This window comes from Thunnus thynnus, chromosome 19, assembly GCF_963924715.1.
Source record: "Thunnus thynnus chromosome 19, fThuThy2.1, whole genome shotgun sequence".
NCBI classification, from domain to species: domain Eukaryota; kingdom Metazoa; phylum Chordata; class Actinopteri; order Scombriformes; family Scombridae; genus Thunnus; species Thunnus thynnus.
Window position 1 is genome coordinate 19988045 of NC_089535.1, and position 21519 is coordinate 20009563.

At 37.7% G+C, this 21519-nt stretch overlaps 1 protein-coding gene across 2 annotated transcripts in view; it reads left to right on the forward strand.

Annotated features, from left to right (window-relative positions):
* The window catches only part of si:dkey-247m21.3 (5-hydroxytryptamine receptor 4), a 56982-nt gene extending 38197 nt beyond the window's left edge, over positions 1–18785 (forward strand). The window contains exon 5 of one of the 2 annotated variants that reach the window (XM_067574566.1): positions 18227–18785. In XM_067574566.1, coding sequence (XP_067430667.1) covers positions 18227–18320 — 94 coding nt within the window. In that variant the 3' untranslated portion in view covers positions 18321–18785. Of the gene's footprint in view, positions 1–11558; positions 11772–18226 lie in introns of those variants that run through there. The other variant, XM_067574567.1, reaches the window with a different exon arrangement.
* The last annotated feature ends 2734 nt before the right edge of the window (positions 18786–21519 follow it).

Sequence of the window (21519 nt, forward strand, 5' to 3'; positions counted from 1 at the left end):
TTGATGCTGAGCAGGTAGAATGCAGTCAGTTTAACAGAGCTTTTCACTGAAAACAGCTGCCTGCTACACCTGGAGACAAGGCTGATGAGAGCAGTGAGAGTGAACCAAAACAGTTCAGGTTCTTGAAAAGCAAAACAATGAGCTGAAAGAAGCTAAAACGCTCCATAGAGCTGAGGGGAACTGCATAGTGGTGTGATACCTCTCTGTTGACTCATCGCAATGAGCAAGCCCATCACATACAAGTAGTCATGTGATCAGTTGTGATCAAATATTGATTATAGACACTTTAAAGTACAACAAATAAAAACAACACCGTCATATCCCTCACTTAATTTTAACGTGATAAAATCATAACTACATGACAGTGTTTCACCCACAATTGTTCCTATCATGCACATCTTAACTAAGCATATTCAAGCTTCCTGTAATCACAGTGTATTTATTTTCAATTCTTTAAGCTAAAATTTTCATTTGGTTACAAAAATGCAAAATTTCTAACTGTCAGAATGTCAGTTGTGCACTTGCGAAAAACAAATAAGAAAAATGAAAGTAAGTAAGTTGATGAGAAAACCAACAGGGAGATGTGAAACACCCTGTCATGAGCACGCTACTTATAACTCAGTCAAAAGACACTGATCCGCGGCCAACATCTCCCAAAGGACTTCACTTCAGCTGACTGTCGGCCTGATAGAGATATACTGTGCTACAAACAACACTGAACAGGAAAATAAATCTTACTTTAACTTTATTTCAGGACGTTGAAAAGTTATGATTGAACTTTGCATCAGATCTCTTGCCAGACTTCTAATGGGGCTTCTGAGGACTTAGACTATCACAGTTTCCCATCGTTCTGTGAGCACGCTGAATTACTAAAGCTGGCATCTTTTCCAGCTGATGTCACCAACAACACAAGCAAGAAAAATATGTGAGGATGAGTAAGGATGTGATTACGCTTGCAAAAAGTCACTTTGCTGAGTTTTGGTGTCCTTAGGTGCCTTCGGCCTGAATTTGGGAAAAAATCACGACTCACAAGGGCTTTATTTACCGGACAGAGTTTGAACCTGTCGTCCTGCCAGGTCAGACACAAGTGAGTCTGATGATTTGCCTGCTGCCAATCACATGTCAGTCTGCTGCTATCCATAATCCCTTGTGTTTTGGGGGTTATTTCCTGTAATGGATGTGGTAGTTTTTGTTTACCTCGCGGTCATATATCTGCTAGGAACAGAATGACTCTTCAAAGAATCGCAGAGATAAACTGTGTGTTTTAGGGCTGCAAATAATGATTATTTTCATTAATGTGTTGATTATTTTCTCGACTAACAAATTCGTTGTTTGGTCCGTAAAATGGTGAAAAATGTTGATCACTGTTTCCAAAAGCCCAAGGTGACATCCTCAATTGTCTTGTTTTGTCCACAACCCAAAGATGTTCAGTTTACTGTCATAGAAGACTAACAAAATCAGAAAAAAACACATTTAAGAAGCTAGAAGCAGAGAATTTGGACATTTTTTTTCTTGAAAAATGAATCAAAACGATGAATCGATTATCAAAATAGTTGGTGCTTAATTTAATAGTTGGCAACTCATTGATTAATTGATTGATTATTGCAGCTCTAGTGTGTTTGTGTGTGTGTGTGTGTGTGTGTGTGTGTGTGTGTGTGTGTGTGTGTGTGTGTGTGTGTGTGTGTGTGTGTGTTCATATTTCAAGAGAAACAGTCTGGACTTGCGTCAGACTCCCATTTTCAACTTCACAACAGTACAATTGAGCTTCAGTGATGTTGTGACTGCCAGAAGTCTCTAGTCAATATTTAACTGCTGATCTTGTTTTGGCTTCAGGTGAATCACATACTTGACATCTCTCCGTCTGCTCAAAAGAGAGAAAAATAATGGCTTCGTGTCTGGTGCGGACGATATAAAGGCTCAGTTTAAATCTGAGTGAGCATGTGCGTTTTGCGTAAGTGAGTTCATATTAAATTTGGGGATTCTCAGGATTTGTTTGTTCATTTGTTTTCATTGTTCTGATCACATGTTTTTACTTTAAAGTCCGTCTGCAGAGCAAATTTGCCTCAAAGGGGCAATGAAGATATAACTCAGTTCAATTCTGTCCAATTCAGTTTAGTTCAGTTTTCTAGGAAACAGTTTGGACGTTGTGTTCTCAGTCAGAGCTTTCCCTGCATGCCAAACCATAAATTGTTGCTTGATGAACCATAAACTGTTTCTGTGTGTGTGTGTGTGTAAGGAACATCTGATAGCTGGTTAGCAGGTTGGTGCAAGTGTTTTATAGGTTGTAAAATGTACAGTTAGATGTATTTCGTGAGTGTGGGAGTGATAGAAACTCAATTTAATGGGCACACAGCAGTACAACAAAAACCTATAAATAATGACACATAACAAAAAAAAGATAATAAATGATCTCTGTCAACCAAAGATGGCAGCTGTAACTGACTGCTGTTTACACGTCCAGTTCCCATTTTTGTGTGAAGAAGGGTTGAATGATCTCCTATTACATATGACACTTTTCCCAGGATTTCTTGCCATAAATGAAGTTTTTCTGAGTGGTTAATGAATGAACAATATGACTATCTGCACAGTGCTCACTTGAGGTTATCAGGGCAATGAGGGAATATCTGTTGCAGACTCCACCTGTTGAATGCTGCTCTGCACTGTGATTTGAGACCTTGAAGACGTTTGTTCAAGACATTTGTTGAACCACATACCTTTTTTTTTTTTTTCAGATTTTGCACTGTGCTTTTTTCACATTTATTCTATGAAAATATTTTGCATCACAGAGGAACAGTAGACTAAGCAGATAAGTTGATCCAGTTATAGTACTTTAATCATGGTATTTCATGATCAAACTTTAGTATTTAACTACAACAGCTGCACTGTAGTGTTAATGAGGTTTCTGAGAATGCGTCTTTCTTTCTTTCTTTTACATACAATATACTGTAGGAGACAGTTTATTGACACACAAGCACACACTTGACAATATATGATAATCCTGGGTTCTCAGGAGTTAATTTGGTCAAGAATTAACAGTATGTACAGGGGTTTCCTGAGGACTGGAGATGCAGGTTGTGAAATGGATCAGAATTTATTCACTGTCAGAGAATTATAAACTTCTCTGTTTTTTTCTCCCGTATTTCATATTAACTTTAATTTGATTTTGGTAAAAGCCGCAGCTTATTACTGTATTTTGAGACTGACAGTGGCCAAAACATAAGGCAATAAAAGCATGGATGTCTTGGTCGAGGCCAAACAGGGTCACTTCTGTCCACAAATCTGATTAGCAGGTGTCATACTTCCTTCATTATGCTACCTCAGTGTCAGCACACACTGTAACTGATGTTCTCTAGGTTTTCTGTTTATCAGTTCAGAGAGGTTTGATGGTCTATTTTCTCAGTCACACACATTCACATAGTTCAGTTTAGCCCTTTGCTATTAGCCACTGAGCTTCTTCACACACTGTGCTAAAATGCATATCAGATTTCAGATTATCTCCCACTTTACTATGATTTACTGTGTGATGTAAGCCCTCCAATGAAATATACGTTTAAAGAGTTTTTAAAAAAACTTTTCCCCTGAGTGTTGAAAAAGATAAACAGTTTTTCTTAACTCACACATTAGTCATCCAAATGGGTCACAGCCTGATTTCACTCGGAATTTCATCCGTTGGTTTTGAATTCCAATAAAGCTACATGTTTTTGGGTAAAAGTTTCCATAAGCATTAAGCAAAAACAAAAACTGAGACTATCACAACATCTGAAATGTAAGGAGTTCTTTTTTCCAGACTAGATGATGGTGTTTTCAGATGATGGTTAACTTAATGTGTAATACAACCTAATTCAAGCAGTTATGGCTTGAGGAAGTTTTCAGTTTCAAAAACAACTCACTGCTCTCTGAATTGACACTTTGCAGGTTGCAGTCTCATATACAATATCTGTATTTATTTACTTTTTTCATTTTGCTTTTCCTTTCAGGTAATAGAAGGCGTACTGTATTATCTGGCATTTTGCAAAACTTTCCACATGACATTTTTCTGACTTTTTCTCCCATAGATAGAAGTCTTGGGAAATTGTGGGGTGAGAAAATTGCAGAAAATTGAAATCAGTAAGAGTGCAGTCCATCTGGTTAAGTTCTGGTGCATGGCCAGAAAATTTGACAGGACAAAGATTTTCTTTTTCCCTCACAATGACAGTGCTCTCCATTGGCATTTCATTTTGAACAATTTGTACTTAATGTGGCTGCAGCATTCTGAAGCAGATGCTCCAAGAAACCACGGGGTGTTCTGAAACACTGACCGTGATAAACTTGAATATATTTAGAAATTAGTGGCATGCTGTTGATGCATCCTAATTTGGGACAATGGAAGATGACGGACATCTTGAAACGAGGCGTCTCTTCCGCTGTCAGATCTGACATAATCCATCAGCGCTGATGTTCTTCTGCTGCTTTTAAGATACTGAAGGATTTTGCCTACAGACAGTTTCTGACTGCTTCGGCTTTTGCCAAAAGATTGAATCTGGACAGTCTTATTTTTCATACTTAATTTATGGTGACTGACAAGTCTGCGTGTGTTTGACTGACAGAAACATATTTAGACATGCATGTTTTTCGTCTGAGGTGTGCAGTAGTTATCAGCCAGGAGTTCTGCAGTCCTTGGAGCTCGGTCCCACGTTTCTGGTACAGCCAGATAAAACTCTGTGTTAGGCTACAAGTCGATCACTTAATTTTCCTTTAATTGGGTTTTATTAAATAAAAACAGTCTTCATTCTCGGGTATAGATAGATACAGTGACTGGCTATCAGAATGGGAAAAGCGGACTGAATTGCAGTTGGAGACGCATCATGGTTTAAACATCCAAAAAAGACAATTCAGGTGTTTTTGCATGTTTTGCCCATTAACTACAATTGCTGACCATTACCTAAGGCTTTTAGATCGTTTTCCTTTCTTCAAATTAGCCAATGGTTTCTGTTCATATCACTATGAAATGAACAAAAACTAGGACAAAAACATTTGCAGGGAACATTTATAGAAATATTTTGTTATTGCCGTTTGGTAAAGTAAACAGGCTCTAACACATTGGTCCAAATTTTCCTGCAGGCGTTCGTAGTGACCTGTCCTACCCTGTACAGGAACATCTGCATTTGGTATGTTTCTCCATTCAATGTATCAGGTTTTCTCCTTTAATTTGCCACTTGTCTGAATTAGCAATCCAACTTTTTTCTCCCAATTCTGATACCTAAGGTATCTGCCGATACTGAGTCCGATCCAATACAAGCGTTCTCTTTTCCCCAAATATAAAATTTGTAGTGTTTCCTCACTGCATGGAACTCACTGGGATCATTCTTATATAAGTTAACATGAGGCGCATCATGGTTTATACTGTAGGATTGCTTGCTAACAGCGCTGAGCTGCTGTGAGTCAACTGTGATCAGAGCCAATGCTGCAGTCACTCCAGTTTGTCCACAGAACAGCTGAGAGAAAAGGTGTCATACAGCTTCATTACATGCGACTGCTGATCTTTGTCTAACCAATTCAAATGTGCATGGCTTGGCTCAGTCTTTTTTTTAATCTTTTTCCTCTCAAACCAAACTGCTGAACTAATGCTACACAGCTCCTCCATGGTGGTTATGGACCATATTCACACCGTGGTCCCAAAAAGAAGTAAAACTACAACTGTTGGTCAGTGTAACGCTTATCAGTTCAATTTTACATATAAAAAATGAAGTTCAAGTGACCATCTCACCATTCTTGCACAGGCTTTACTTGACATCAGAGGGAAAATGGCCACTGTGTGAATATGGTCCATTGCTCCAGCTGCTAAACTTCTGTTGTTAGTAAGATGTCACATCAATCCTCATTTTCTGACTGTTACTTTGTGCAGAAAATATACTTTTAGAAAAACTAAATAAATGAATGTATTGTTAATATTGTCAACACTTCCAGTTTTACAGTAAAGGACTATCTCTGTCTTCACATTACTGTGAAGCACATGCAGGAAGTGATGAAAAATTGGTTGTCCCTGAATGCACTAATCGTCCTGACAAGCAGATAAAGCCACATAATTTTTTCTCTGTGATGGTTTGCCTAAATCAAGCAAGTTTTAAGTCTCTGCAAATCTGCTTTTTAAGGTGATTTCATATTAGAAAAAAAACAGTCTATCCATTGATAGTAGACCTTTGAAAATAGTTAAAAGTGGAGTAAAATGTGGTATAAGTATCCAAAAGTGAGTGTCAGAAAAGGTTGAGAAATGCTGCTGTGTTATAATCACTGCATCATATTCATCAATGTTTTGCTATGAGTCACAAGAGATAAAGTTAGGTTTTAATGACTGGACAAGGTTTCAAACAGGACAAGTGAATATGTGAATAAAAATGCAAATGAGCGACAAATTAGATCATCTTCCATTTTGCTGCCCTCACACACACACACACACACACACACACATATGCAAATGCACACATATACAGTACAGGATTTAAAATTGAAGCAGCATCTCACTATCAGGTGGTTCATCTCTGAGCAGGAAGTGAGCTGGTTTTACTTCAATGGGACAAGGGGATCAGGTCCAAAACTTGGTCAGATGAAATCATTCTCATTCTTCTAACAAAACAAGCTCTGTTTTTAGAAAGGAGGGGATTGTCTTTGTTTTCTTATAGCTAGTGCTTGGTATATGACACGAGTCTGTACAGTTAATACGAGGACCATAGAAGGAAATTTAATTTTAAGCATCAGTATGCATGACTACTTTAAAGCAGATGTGTATTGCAGTTGTTGGCATCAAACTGTGGAAATTTCTACAGAATGAATTAAAGAGTTGTATAAATATCTTTCAGCTCAAGAAAATGTATAAAGAAAGAATAATCAGACTATATGAAGTTGTCAGGTAATGGGTTTCCTTAGTTGATGGTGAATTATTGTGTTTGGCTTTTGATTGTTGTTTTTCTCATGTTACTGTAAGTGTTGGTTGTTAAGTAACTGTAATTGACAGACCATCTACGTCTATTGTTTATTTATGTTTTGAGTAAAGAGCAGGCAAAATAAGATTTTCTTGTTTTCCTTTTCCGTCATGTATAAATTGAGTTGTGTTTTGATCATGAATCTCTTATCATGCATTACCATGAGTGGAACAAATACATAATGAAAAGAAGTGAAATGAATGATCACATCCGTTGTAAGAAATTCAATATAGACATTTAACCAGAGTGATCAAATCAGAACACCCGCCAGTGTGAAAATAAAAATGACGTTATATATGTAATCAGGACTGCATTGCATTCATTTAGTAAAAGAGAGCCTGTTCTTTATAGGATCTGTTGAAAGATGTGGTGATGAAGTGTCAAGTCCTTGTAAGAGGAGGATTTTCTGTCCTAGAAACCCAGATCATGCTTATAAAAGGGCTGCAGGACACCAGTGTTGCTTGGTGCCAAAGCAGTTTGTGGTGCAGTCCATGTTGTTTTGGTCCACAACTTTATTTTTTTTTAAAAACATTTCTTTGCCCTTTAAATCTAGTTGTAGTGAGTAGTGTCTGATCAGTGTTTTTAATGTTTTTGAGAAACCTAGACACTCCAGTTGAGCGTCCCAGGTCTCCCAGAACATTTTTTGATGTTGGAATGTTGGAGGAATCAAATTTGACTCGGACCTTCATCAATCGTCTGTCACTTTCTCTCTCTCTTGAAATTTCTATTTAATTAGCCTCTGGAGAGGTTGACATGGTTGACCTTTTATTATTGTGTGTTTATTTTAGGATTTTGTTGTGTGTGCTTGAAGATGCGTTTGGGTACTGTGTGAATGCTCAGTCTATTGGTCATGTATCTGTTTTAATTATCATGCTCTCTGTTTAAAGGTGATGTTCTGTTGTGCCCCTCGATGTTTCACTCTGTGGTGTTTTCAATCTGTTTGGTCTCAAGAAGAGAGACAAGACTCTTATGACTTGAGGTTTTTGAAAGAAACCAATGCCTCTGACGTTAGATGGACCTGGACGAGGTCAGCAGATACATGTATATCTTATGCATTTATCACCAGGTCAAAACAAATATCAAGGAGGAGGGAGTTATTTGTCTCTAAAAGCATGTAATGTGTTATTAATATGGTTGACTGTCCTGTATTACATCCATAATCTTACATGTCAAAACAAAAACAAATCCAACTAATACATGGCAGCGTGATACCTGGTAAAAAGCTCATATATCATAGCACAGAGGTTACACTTCAGCTTCCTGTTTCTGTGTTTCAGCCTTTGTTTTGTTTTTAGGATCACATCTCTTGTGAAATCAAAGCACAGTATAAAACCATTTTGTTCATGCATGTCAGTTCAGGTGCCAATCACAAACACTCATTGACCGAGGAATCTGAAGCGAGCAGCTGAAGTCCTACTTGGATTTCGGGTCCCAAGTTGCACCTTTCAATCATCCGTTCATCTGTCCAACATTTTTGTTGTACTGGAAATACTAAAACCATACTGGCCCAGATTCCAGGGTATCAGAGTGAATTCACACTGACAATTAGCCAGCGAAATCCTCCCGAGTGTTGGAGCTGTCCAAGCTATGCTTCAGTCTGTACTTGTTGTTCTATTTCTGCTCTCGTGTGGTACGACAGAAATAAGGACAGAGAAGTAAAAGTCTTAATTTATTATTTAAAGTTTCAACTATTTTGACTTTTTTTTCAATTAGTGTTTTAGTCATACATTTACATTTAGATAACAGCTGCATTATTACAATCACATGAACATACATACAGACATATAATATGTCTTTATTCAGGGTCTGTCCAGTCTTTTTGTTAACAACTATAAGAAAAAAAATCTGCAGTCCAGTGATAACATTCAAATCTAGCCAGACCACAAAACACAGAACACAAAAATGTACTCCATTAAATAAATCTTCTCCAGCCGCCCTGTAAGTATCCCACTCATAAGTTACCATAGTTCTTAATACCTCTATCCATTCTTTAAAAGTGGATAAGGTAGATGATTTCCGGTGGCACAGAGTTATCCTACACTCTGTTATCATAGCTAAACTGCACCATGATTTCTGGTTTGACATGGACATTGTCTGGTGTCTCAAAAGAGACATATTGTGCTTTTGATCAAGTGTATTCAAAGTTCTTATTCAAGAAAGAAATTATTTCATCTTACATGTTTGTCTGTTTTATCACAATCGTATAACATTTGCACCAGAGTTCCCATCTTTATATTATATCTCCAACATCTATTATTGTTTCTAAGTTTGCTATTTTGGCAGGAATCCAGTATGATCTATTTAACATCTTATAAAAATAAGTTGTGACTGCATTTGACGTGAGTAACAATACCATTTTGCAAAAGGTTTTTTCCAGTTATCTTCTGAAATCTCCTGATCTTGGTCCCTTACCCAGCATATTTTAGTTCATGTAATTTTCACAGTTGTGTACTTCTAATATATTCATAGAATTTTGATGCTTTTCTATTTATGTCCTATCTTAAGTGAAAATTTAATTCGCTTAACTGAATTCCAGTTGTACCGTGCAGAATGTGTTCTTTATTTGAGAGAATGCAATGTCTAATTTGTAGAAATCTCCAAAATTCGGAGTTATGAAAATTATATTACTTTTAATTTCGTCAGAGGATCTGAATCCATTTTCTCCCATCACATCATCAAGAGTATGAATACCAGACTTAATCCATTTATCACCAAAAAGACTCTTATCTGTAAACAGTTTCTTAGGTTCATGGCTTTTCTTCCTGCGCAAATAAACTTCTCTATTGTCACATTACATGTTTTGAGTAATTAGTAATCATTTTTACCAAATTAAATCTACCAATCAAGGAAATATTCAATTTATCCTAGTTTTTTTTAATAAAATTTGGGTTTTTGGAATGACTGATAATATGTTGGCTTCCATTATTTTTTTTCAGACTTGGTGTTAATTTGATGCATTGATATTTTAAGCCTTCTGGCATCCCTTTAAAAGTTCCATTTTTTTCTGATATATGGAGGGCACATCTTTGATAGTGGCATGGCTTCTGATTTAAACCAGTTAACTGTATATCCAGATATCTCAGAAAATGAGTTTATAACTGAACACATTTCTGGTACAGCAGCTTCAAGGTCTCTAGATATCAATAAAACATCATCTGCATAAAGAAAAAGCTTGTGTTCTTCCTACCTTCTGTCAGGCTAAAGCTAAGGGTTCAAGAAATATGGCAAAAATGTAAGGTGACAAAGGCAATCTTTGACAAACACTACAGTTTAACTTGATTTGAGATGACATAATCCCATTGGTTAATACTGTGGCTGGATTATCATACATTAATTCCACCCACTTCCTAAATAATGGTCCAAATCCAAATTTTTCTAAATTATAAAACAAAAAAGGGATCTCCACTCTATCAAATGCTTTCTCAGCACCTCATGAGAAGGCAACTATTGGCATGTCATAATTTCTTGTCTTCCACATAATATGCAACAGTCTACAAAGATTTTCGGCAGAGCTCCTGCCTCACATAAACCCTACCTGATCCTGATGGATATGTAGCAGGATCTCTTCCAATCTAGTTGCTGAGACTTTGGTGACACATTAATTATAGATATAGGGCGGTAATTAGCACATTGCTGTGGATCTCTTTCCTTTTTATGCAGTAGTGTAATAATTGCTGACCTCATGCTCTCAGGTAGCCTGACTCTTTGTAGAGCATCTCGATAAGCGACCAATAGCTTGGGGCAAGATCATCCACGAATTTCCAACTGAAATCTACTGAAAACCCATCATTCCCTGGGGCCTTTCCTATCCTGAGACTACCAACTGTTTTTTTGATTCCTTCTATGGAGATATCTTCCTCCAAAAGTGCTTTCTCATCCTGTCTGAGGTAGACAGTTCTTGGTAAAATGACCTTAGTGTGGTTATTTTGACATTTCTATATTAATGAGCAAATTGGAAATAATAACACTGTTATCAATAATAACTCTATTTGTCTGTCTGACTCCATGTGTTCAGGCTGAAATTCTTTAAAAACAGTAGGCCTTTATGCTTCAGTAAATGGTCATACAGTAGTAAGTTAAAGTGGTCTGAGGTCAGAAACCTCAGATTTAAAGCAGTAAAACCTCCTCCAGTAACGTCTGCTCAACTGGTCAAGGGATTTAAAACTGCAACCTGACGGTCACAGGCTCACTTGTAACACCGATGCCATGATCCTCTGTGTTCCTGTGGAAAAACACACCTTATCTTCCTTCCTCATCAGCGCTCCAACCTCACTACTTAAGCTCCGAAAGTGAGGAGATAAGAGTGAAATTTGATTATTTAATGTCCCCGAAAGATATTAGCACAAAATCAAAGGAACACAAACCTCTCCTCTATCTCATGTTGATCTCACTTGAAGTGACGTCACAGATCAGATGATGTTTTCATGCAAGTGACTCGGTGCCTGCTGTACGAGATTGTGGTTTTGTGTTGTGACTGAGAAGGAGACAGGGAATTTGGCAATTGGAGTGGTGTACAAAGTGGAAATGTATCCTATTTCACATGTGCTTCCAGTTGTAAAACTGTTAAGAGGGTTTTTTTATTTTTTTTATTTCTTGCAGACAGGAAGAAACTGCAGGAAACCCGTCTTTTTATAGCTTTTAAAAGCAACAAGAGGATTGCACCTGAGATTTTTACTCTCACAAAAGACATGGAAGCACAAAAGGCCAAGATTGATAAAGTTGTACAATATGTTCACATGTATTGTGTCTTTGCATGAAATGCTTGTTCTGCAGTGTTTAAATATATTTGAACCGCATCTTAATTAGATGACAGGTATTGAAGATGGCTTTGAAACTTTATTTTTTTAGATCAGAAATCAATTCAAATTAAAAAACTGTGCATATATTATCATTGTGATGATAACACTGTCTACCTGGAAATGGTCATATAGTGACATTTCAGGGTCAGGATTTCACTATGCCTTGGGGAAAAGCATCCTTAAAGGTTTATAAAGTTGAAAGTGAACTTGCCTCTGCTAATTAGTAGCTTGTATTTTTTTTTCTGTGATTTTCTTTTTTTCTATTTTATAAAAGCCAAAAGCCTTTTTTGTCTAATATCCAAATGTCATAGCAAGACCAGTAAGTGGGCCACCATGGGAAGTTTACTGGGAAAAAATGACACAGAACACAATCAACAGCCTGAAGCAGTAGAAACTGTTGACACCACACAGCTAGGAGTAGAGGAAACAGCCAACATAAACAAAATAAATAAATAAATATAGTTTTAAAAAGTCTCATCTGCAATGCTTGCTGTCAGTAAACCCCACCAACCACCACAAATGAATTAAATTCCTTTAAATCAGATCAAGGAAGTCAAATTTCCTGCTTTCTCAGGATCTTTTCCTAAGCATGTAGCCTTTTGAAGCGTGTTTTGATCCACAGCTTCAATTTGTCAGACTGGAATTCAGCCACAGATCAAACTAACTAACAGATAACAGCAAAGCTGGCAGCCTGCAGATGCCAGATGCAGTAATGAATAGTACTATAAGTTGAATATGACCTGCACTGAGCTGTTTATAACTTGCCTTTTTTTTTGAGAGCTGCTACTAAGCAACAGATTCCCTCAGCTTAAAGATCTTCAGTTTGTGGATTAAAAAAATATACGCCTTAAATGTATTTACAACTAATTGGATGACATTTAAATTACAGCTTATTTTAAAGGCTTAGCTCTCTGTTTTTGGACCAGAGGAAAAACCTGAGGAAAAACCCTGTGATTGAGGTTTGTGTCGATACAGTCGCAGTTTTTTTCTCATAGGATTCAAATAAAAATCAGCTCAGAAACCCTTACCCAAGCTTCCAAAGATGCCAAATTAAAGAATTTGTGACTTAAGAATTATTTGATTTCTTTGATTCTTTTGTGCAATCAGGATGAAAAAAAATGTATTTAAATCCATGGACTACAGCTTGAAATGATTAAATCATTTTTAGCTCAGATGAATGTGGCAAACATGTTAGAAACAAGACAAAGAGACAACAGCCATGCTGGCGGCTCTGTGAGGCTGTACTTAAAGGTGCAGTGTGTAGAGTTTAGTGTCATCTAGCAGAACAGACTTGGCAGAAATGGAATATAATATTCATAAGTATGTTTTAATTAGTTTATAATCACTTGAAAATAAGAAACATATTTTTCGTTAAGTTAGACTGAGCCCTTTGTATCTACATAGGTAGCGGGTCCTCTTCCACTGAGCCCTCCATGTTGCACCGCCATGTTTCTACTGTAGGCCAGAATGGACAAACCAAACACCGGTTCTAGAGATGGCCTTTTAGTTTTTTTAGTTAGATGCCACTAAATTCTACTCATTGGTCCATTAAATAACATCAGCATGCTAACAAGGTCACAGTGACAATGCTAACACGCTGATATTAAACAGGTATAATGTTTACCATGTTTGCCGTCTTCCTATTTGGTCAAAAACCAAAGTATTGGACACATTTAAATTTTGACCTGATAGTGACAGTAGATGAAAAGTTAAGGAATCAAGTTTTTACAGTTCATCATGTGGGGAACATGAACGTGTGTACCAAATTTCATGGAAATTCATCCAATAGTTTCACTAAAACCCACAAATGTTAACGGTGGTGCTACAGAGGAAAAGTCAGGGGATCACCAGAGTCAGAAGGATTTATTGTTTGGGAGCCAGTCATGTCTGTGTGCCAAAACCTCTAGTAGATGTTGTTAAAAATGCTGACCTGTCGGTGGGTCCAGATGATAAATCAGGGGGATTTCATGGCAATTTCTCCAATAGTCGTTGAGATATTTCAGTCTAGACCAAAGTGGTAGACAGACTGACATGACCATTCCTAGAGCAATCCTGCCAGCATGACATGGCTAAAAAGGGAGCTAAACATTGTGCTGTATATCCACCAACAAACAGAGTTTGCTTCAGTGTATGTTAGTCCTGCTGTCCTCACCCCTGCAGTTCACTTCAGGTTCAGTTTATACTGCAGTAACAGAACAGAAACACACATTAGATATTTGAAGATTCCCATGAGAAAAATTAGTAAAACACCACATGACGTTTCTCTTCTCTGTCCTTGTGACCATGCAGGATGCTTTGGTGTTCCCTAAAAGTTTTTATTGTATCATACTTGACAGCTGACAGCTTCATAAAATGTTTCACTGCCCTCAAACTATACAAATCGACGGAAAATCACCAAAATGCACATGTATAGCAAGAGAAATCTTATTTATTTCCCTGTCACCTTTTTTTATCCTCTTTTTTCTCAAGCCGGTTAGTGAAAAAGCAGAAAGCGAGACAGATTAGTGGAAATCTCTGGAGGGACTGAACCACTAAACAGTGTTAGCCCTGTGGTTTCTTCATGAAACTGATGTTATAAGATTTGATTTAACTTGTGGGAAAGTTCCAACACTCCATTTCCCCATTTTTTTAAGTCTAGGAATGTTCAGTTATGAGGGGAAAAATAACTGTTTCAGGGTTTTTTTTTAATGCTACAGATGAGACTCAACAAATTGAAGCCACACTGCCTCCAGTTAAAAGCTGCTACACTTAATGTCAGAGGCAAGATATATGCAGTATAGTGAACTAATATATTTAATGTGTATGTGTTTAAGTGTCATACATCATCTGATATGTAGTCAAAACATCTGCTTTGGCCTCACAGATAAGATTTAAGGATAACATGGCTGTGTTTTGCCTACAGTATGAACAATACCATATATGTAAGTACAGCAAAGTGACCTGTATCTCAACTGAATTAGTGAAGTGAATTAATTTGTGGTGATGAGAAGTATAAACAACATCTTTGCTGTACTATATCAGCAGTATATTAGTGCTTTTGGTCAAACTGTACATGATGAATTTGCAAATGTAAATCATTCTTAAGCTGCAGGATGAAGCCTAATCCAAAGCAGTATAAATTTAATGCTGCTACAGTTACAAAGGATGTGGTTTTGATCTTCATCCCCACAAAGATGTTGCATGTAGTTTTCACATAATGCCGATCTCAGGGTCAGATCTTACAGATAAGCAGGGTTTTCTTTTAACTCATAAAGAGCAATAGATGAAAAAAATTCAGCTGCAAGAGGGGCTATTTAAGGATTTCTGCATGACAATTCAATTAAAATAAACTCAATAAACTCCTCAAGGCAGTGGGGACAGCTGTTGTTGGCAGAGGTTTGTTGTTGACTTGGGACTTGTGGCTCCAAAGGGAAGCTGTTGGCTATCGATCAAGTTTTTCAGACTACTATGTTACTAAAGTTGAAGAATGCTTCAGCAGAGAATATGCTATAAATACTTTTGTTCTGCATGCTAATATTCTCATATTTTAGCCGCTGTTTTAATTTAACAGTCTTTTTCAGCATGACTATGTAATATCTGTCCAGGGACTGCAAATGAAAAACAGTCTTTTGGCTAACTGTGGCACAATTACAGCAATGTTTATTAATGTGCTCTGCTCCAGTTAAATAACCCATTAAATCAATAATAAATAACCCAACCACTGTATCAAATTTGTTTATCTGAAAAGCAGGATATGTGCATTTTAGTCTCAGATAAACTTTACTCTTCACCAGTGAGTGGTGTTAAATCAAAAGCAAAGACTGAACTCCAAACTGTCTTAAACATAAGTTACTGAGTTAAACTTTTGAAGAAAAATGTTTGGTGACGTTACATGCTTTTAATAAACGTAAACTCCTGGCGACTCAAGCTTGATTAATGTTTCTTTGATTATGTTTAGGGAACTAAAAGCACTTGGTTAGAGATAAGGAAAGACTGAGGTCTTGGTCCAGTAGCAGGCAGTAGAAGGCAACTTAAGTCGACTCCAACTTGAAGCAAGAGATAGATCTTTTCCCATCAGTCTCTGATTTTTACACCCAACCATCCACCCCGAGCTCCTCCTCAGGACTTTTCACTAGGTATAAGAGGGTCACACTTCCCGCTTTGGAACAAAATGTTGCCAGTGAACCCTATCCAGGCCACAATTACATTACTTTCAAAATGTATTGCAAATACACATTAGTGATACGTAAATGTAATTGCGACAGCATTGGAGTTTTGAGGAGAAGTTTCTGACCTCAGACTCTCATTCCAAGTTTATTTGTAATCTGGCCTGTTACCCTGAATTTCCTCCTCAGTATTTCAGGGTGGTGTCGTCTATTACTAATCCCTACCCCGGTGGCTGTTGGGGAAACTCGTCCACAACTATGTGAATGACTGACTGACTGACTGACTGACTGACTGACTGACTGACTGACTGACTGACTGACTGACTGACTGGCAGGCAGGCAAGAGAGAGACAGAGAGACAGAGCTGTTTGGACAGTAAACAGACTCCCAGTACAGAAAACACATAAAACAGAGGAGCAGAAGTTACAGAACATTTGTGTTTATCTTTCCCTCGTCGCCTCTTCACCCACCCTGGAGATGCCTCCACATAGAACTCTGTGTGTGTGTGGTGAATTATCTGATAACAACTCACTAAACATGAGGACTTACCAGAAGGATTCAACCCGGACGTTTTCCAGTAGGTCCTTGCTCGTGAGGTCCTACAGTCTTCACACAGAAGGAAAAGTTTCCTCCAGAGCCACTTCAGGCTAGTGCAGGGTTTCTGAATTTTACTGAGATGTAAATTTAAATAAAGAGTAATTTATAGTTTAACCAAAGGCACACTGGTGGAAACACTCATTACTCTCCATTCTTTCAGTGGGACATTCAAATGTTTAGCATGTTCTAAACCACCAGCAAAATGGTCATCCCTGCAACTATGAGGAATTTGAATCACAGTATTTTGAGGGTTTTGTAAAGCTTCCATGCAACTTCGTAAAACGCATAATTGACTCTTGTCACTCTGATACTAATTTTTCTTCCTAATATATTACATTACTATCACTGAATATGAGTTTGGAAGAGGAAGTAATTATCAGTTCAAAAGTGAACATCTTCCCTCTATCCATAATAACCATGCAGTGCATTGTAGATTGCTTGTTTTCACTCATATAGGTTGGTCAAAATTGAAACATTATTTCACCTGTAGAGGGCAGAATAGTATGATTTATGGTCAAGAAGATTTGCACAAAATTAGTGTTAATGAAATTTTAAAGTTAGTGAATATACATACATACATACATATATATATATATATATATATATATATATATATATATATATATATATATATATATATATTTCAAATTATTCCAATGGCATGAATCTTTGTTTTTGGAAAAAAAGAGAGCAAGGTGGGAACTTCAGCCACTGAAGGTCAGCAAATACAAGATGTTCAACTAGTGTTAAGTTGCTCTTTAAGTAGACCAATAGAGGCTATAGAGGGTATTTACAGTGATATAAGACACCACAGAGTGTGTCTGCTAAACTAACTGATATGATTTTGTAGCTGTAAGGCACAGCTTCAGGATTTTCATGTTTTTTCAAACTTCATTTTCAGTCTCACATTAGTGGTTTTAGATAACTGGGTTAAACTGGACTTGTTTACAGTTAGCGTGACCACTGGTGGAAGAAAATCTAATTTTACCACTCCAATTGGCATACAAAACTAACAGGCCAATATCTGATCTTTAGTAAAAGGTCAGTATTAGCTCAATGTATTTCAAAATGTCAATATAATCAATATGTACTTACTGCTTTTTTGTCACAATTCCCATGTTTGTGTGTTTTCTTCCAGAACATCATGGATAAACATGTATTCAGATTATAAACAAATGCATTTTGCTTTTGTTTTCTTGAGCTCAATCCAGCTGCTTGTAAATAGTCCAGTGAAAATATACAGTACACTGACTAAATCACCAATTATTATTCATTTTTGCCATGTTATGTATTTTTATATTGCTACTTTAAATAAACTGCTGCACTGCAAAAACAAATTCCATACCCTCTTTTTACCATTTTAAACTATTATTATCTGCTTGTATCCTATTTCTCATGTCTCCCTCCTCTTGCTCCCCCATGCAGAGGACTCTGGCACCTACTTTGAGAAGAATGTTGACAACGGTTCCCAGTCGCTCTTGTCTTATTTCCCATGCCTCTTAATCTTCTGTTCCCACTGACTCTGCCACAGAAACTTATTTCTGCCAGCAGACCTGTGTTGCAACTTTGACTGCCTTGACTGAAACCTTCCCTCCAAACCTTTTCTTACATTCAGGCTATTTAATTTATTTTTTAATTTGATTGTTAAAGCAGAATTTTTGTTCAGGAATTGCCTGGTTTAACACTTAACTAAAATTCACTAAAGACATCTTTGTCTCTCTTTCAGATTGTCCTTCCTGCCAAACCGGAGCTACAGCGACAACGGACGCACGATACTGGCCAACGAGCAGGAGTCCCAGGACTCTCTAGGGACACTATGAGGATGACTTTGCAGTAGGAGGCCTGCGATGATGTCATCTTAGCAATGACAGAGGCAGGATGATGTCACCTTACTGATGACGGAGCTGTGCTATATTCAGATGTGGAGGACCTTTGAGACTTCTCTGTGAACAGTCTGCTGTGATCAGACCTGACTGTTCCAATTATGAGGATGTTGTCTTACCAGGATATCCACTCTATGATTCAGCTTCATCATTACTTTTTTATATATGTTGATGCTGCGGGGTAATCCAGAGGTTAGTGGGACTATTGCTGGGTGCAGAAAGTCAAATCTGACTCTAAATTAGCAAAATTAAGCATATAGACTATGTGTGTCCATGGACAGACACACCACCAACATGTTTCCAGGTGCACCCTCATTTTAAAATCCAAAGAACTGTTCTGGTCAGTCAAACATCTGGATCATGGGATGTAAAGATCAAGTCAGCAGTTTCAAATCAGAAAAAGGAGCTGACTACTAACCGAACTCTGGCTATCACAATGGGAGATGTCTCTTCTGCTTTTAAACCTCTTTGATGACATTCCATAACATCTTAAAGCTGGCATCTTTTTGTGCCATGTTTGTAAAGGAGAAACAAGTTAGAGCTTACTGCCAGCCGGTCTTACAGGTGACTGCAGGTCCTACTAGATTACAATTCACTTTGTTGTAAAACTATTTGTATGCTTACATTTTATCAGCATCAATGATATTTAAAGGGGACCTATTATGCTCATTTCCAGCTCTATATTTTTGTTTTTGGACTCCACTAGAGTAACTTTGCATGATTCACAGTTCAAAAAACTCCTTATTTATCTTAAACTGGCCCTTTATGCAGCCCCTCAGTTTAGCCTCTGAGCCCTCTCTATTATGCTTTCCAGAGGCTGCCGAGAGGCAGCCATATCAGAGTTGTGTTGAGTTACTGCCGATGAAAACTCAACATTTCCTGCTTTACTGCTTCATATTAAAAGCGTTTAAATGACTAAATAACAGGAAACTTTTATTGTGAAGAATTTGCAGGAAATGAAACGTGTTCATCACAGGTTGACACAACAAGATACAGAGATATTTGGAGCTATTTGTTCAGCAGATGAGAAATAATGCAGAGAGGAATAGTACAAGCAGAAACAGGTACAGTGATGATGATGTTTGATGATGAGCTGCAGAAGACCAGCATACCTCCAAGAGGGTAACAACTTATTTTACTTTGCTGTGCTGTGTAATGGAAAAACACTCACAGTATGCCAGCTCAACTCAAGTCATCACCCAGCGTGACTACCCCCAAAACAATGGAAAAATGCCATGTTAGTGGAGCGGAGCAGTGAACTTGTGTGCTGTGCGTCAATCAAATGACCATTTAAAGAAATCTGTCACAAGGTGACATCCACTAAGGCTGAAAGTAGAAAAAAACGTTCAGCAGTCTGAAGCCTGTGCTTTTTGCTCACAGGGTTTACTTCTACATAAGTTTACCTCGTTATTTGACACTTTGACCATGTTTAATATGAACATCCGACATTGTAACATTATATATGCAGTGTTTCCCCTAGTTTGACTGCTTTGGGGGTTGGGGGGTGCTGACCAAAACTCAGGAGAGACCCAGCAGCCAGACATTTTGTCCGTTTAGGAGTGGCTGAGACTGACACTAAAATGAGAATAGCTGGTCTGCCTAAAAGGTCAGTCCATATCAAGTGAACCTGGTCAGTTACACTAACCCATTGTCGCTAACTTCTGGGCTAACCTCCTTGACTTTTTCAGCAGTTGGGGAAACAACAGACGAGACTTTTCTTGGTCTGTTGAAGCTGCAGGGCTTAACTGACACACTGTAGCCTGTACTGTACATTTACTGCCAGATTGACAATTTACTGCTAATCTTTTCTTCTGCTCCACCCACATTCGACATCAGTTTTCTGACGCTCGCTCTACTTGCTCAACCACACACTCGCTACGCACATACATTATGCACTGCCCTATTCCTTAACAGAGCTACAATACTCTTATAGCAGTACCTTTCACATAGATGTCCTTTAAAGAATGAGGAGAGGGAGGATTCTGGAATTTGATGCACTCGTGTATGACTCAAAGCAATCCCACGATAACATAGGGTGTTATCATGCTCGCACAGTGTGCGAGTGAAAATCATTAGTAGCCCATTGATATTAATGATCATGTGAAATTTTAGCAGCGGCGCTCAGAATGAATATAGGGGAAACACTAATATAAGACAAAAAATAAGGAAAAGCATAATAGGTCCCCTTAAATATGACTCGAAGACAGCACTCTGAAACTGCTGGATGCAACTTCACAAGTGGAAGTTATCCACCATTTTATATTGTTTGGAAAAGCTGTAAACAAAATTCATGTACTGAGGAAGCAGAATTAGAAATGGACATCATGGTTTGTGATGAAATACAGCATCATAAAAACGTGGTAATGAAATACTTCCCTAAAACTTTCATGGTAAATAAGTTGAGTTTGAGTTCCAATCAGTGGCACCTGATTATGATGTCATGTTGGTTTTGTAGTGCAGCTCTGCATCACTGCAGTTAAAATAACTCTTTACGGACATCATCATCATCCTGCAAGAAGCAGCAGTAATGTGTTCGAAATTCAAAATTCTTTTTACTTTTCTGGAAATCGATAAGACAAGGAGAAAATTATTATGATATGGTTTCAAAGCAATGAAAGCACATACACAGTACATATACAGCATTTGGCCAGACACACTGCCATACATGTCACTTCAAAAAGTAAATGTTTCAGGAATTAAGAAAAAGAAATGGTCCGGGTGTCTGGTCTGATTAAAGCTTGTGTCATGAATGTGTACTGTCCATGACAGAACTGTTCCCACCAGGAAAGGATCATACTATATGAAGGACACACAGCTTGAAACAGGAAGTAGTATTACACATAGTGAATAAACAAACATTTTTGCACACAGCCACAACATGACCACATGAAAACCTCAGAAGTAGTTTGGATTCCACCGACTAATAGCTACATGTGGCCTCTCATCAAATGTCAAATGTTTCTTGTTTTTCTTGGTCCCACACTGTGGAAACTGAACCTGCAGCTGGATGGAAGCAGCTGGAAATCACCATGACACGGTTGAATGAAATGGAAATGATCCTGTCACAGATTCATTTACCCAATTTGGCTTTAATCCTGAGACTAAACTTGTTAAAACCAATATGTTGTGCTGTAGA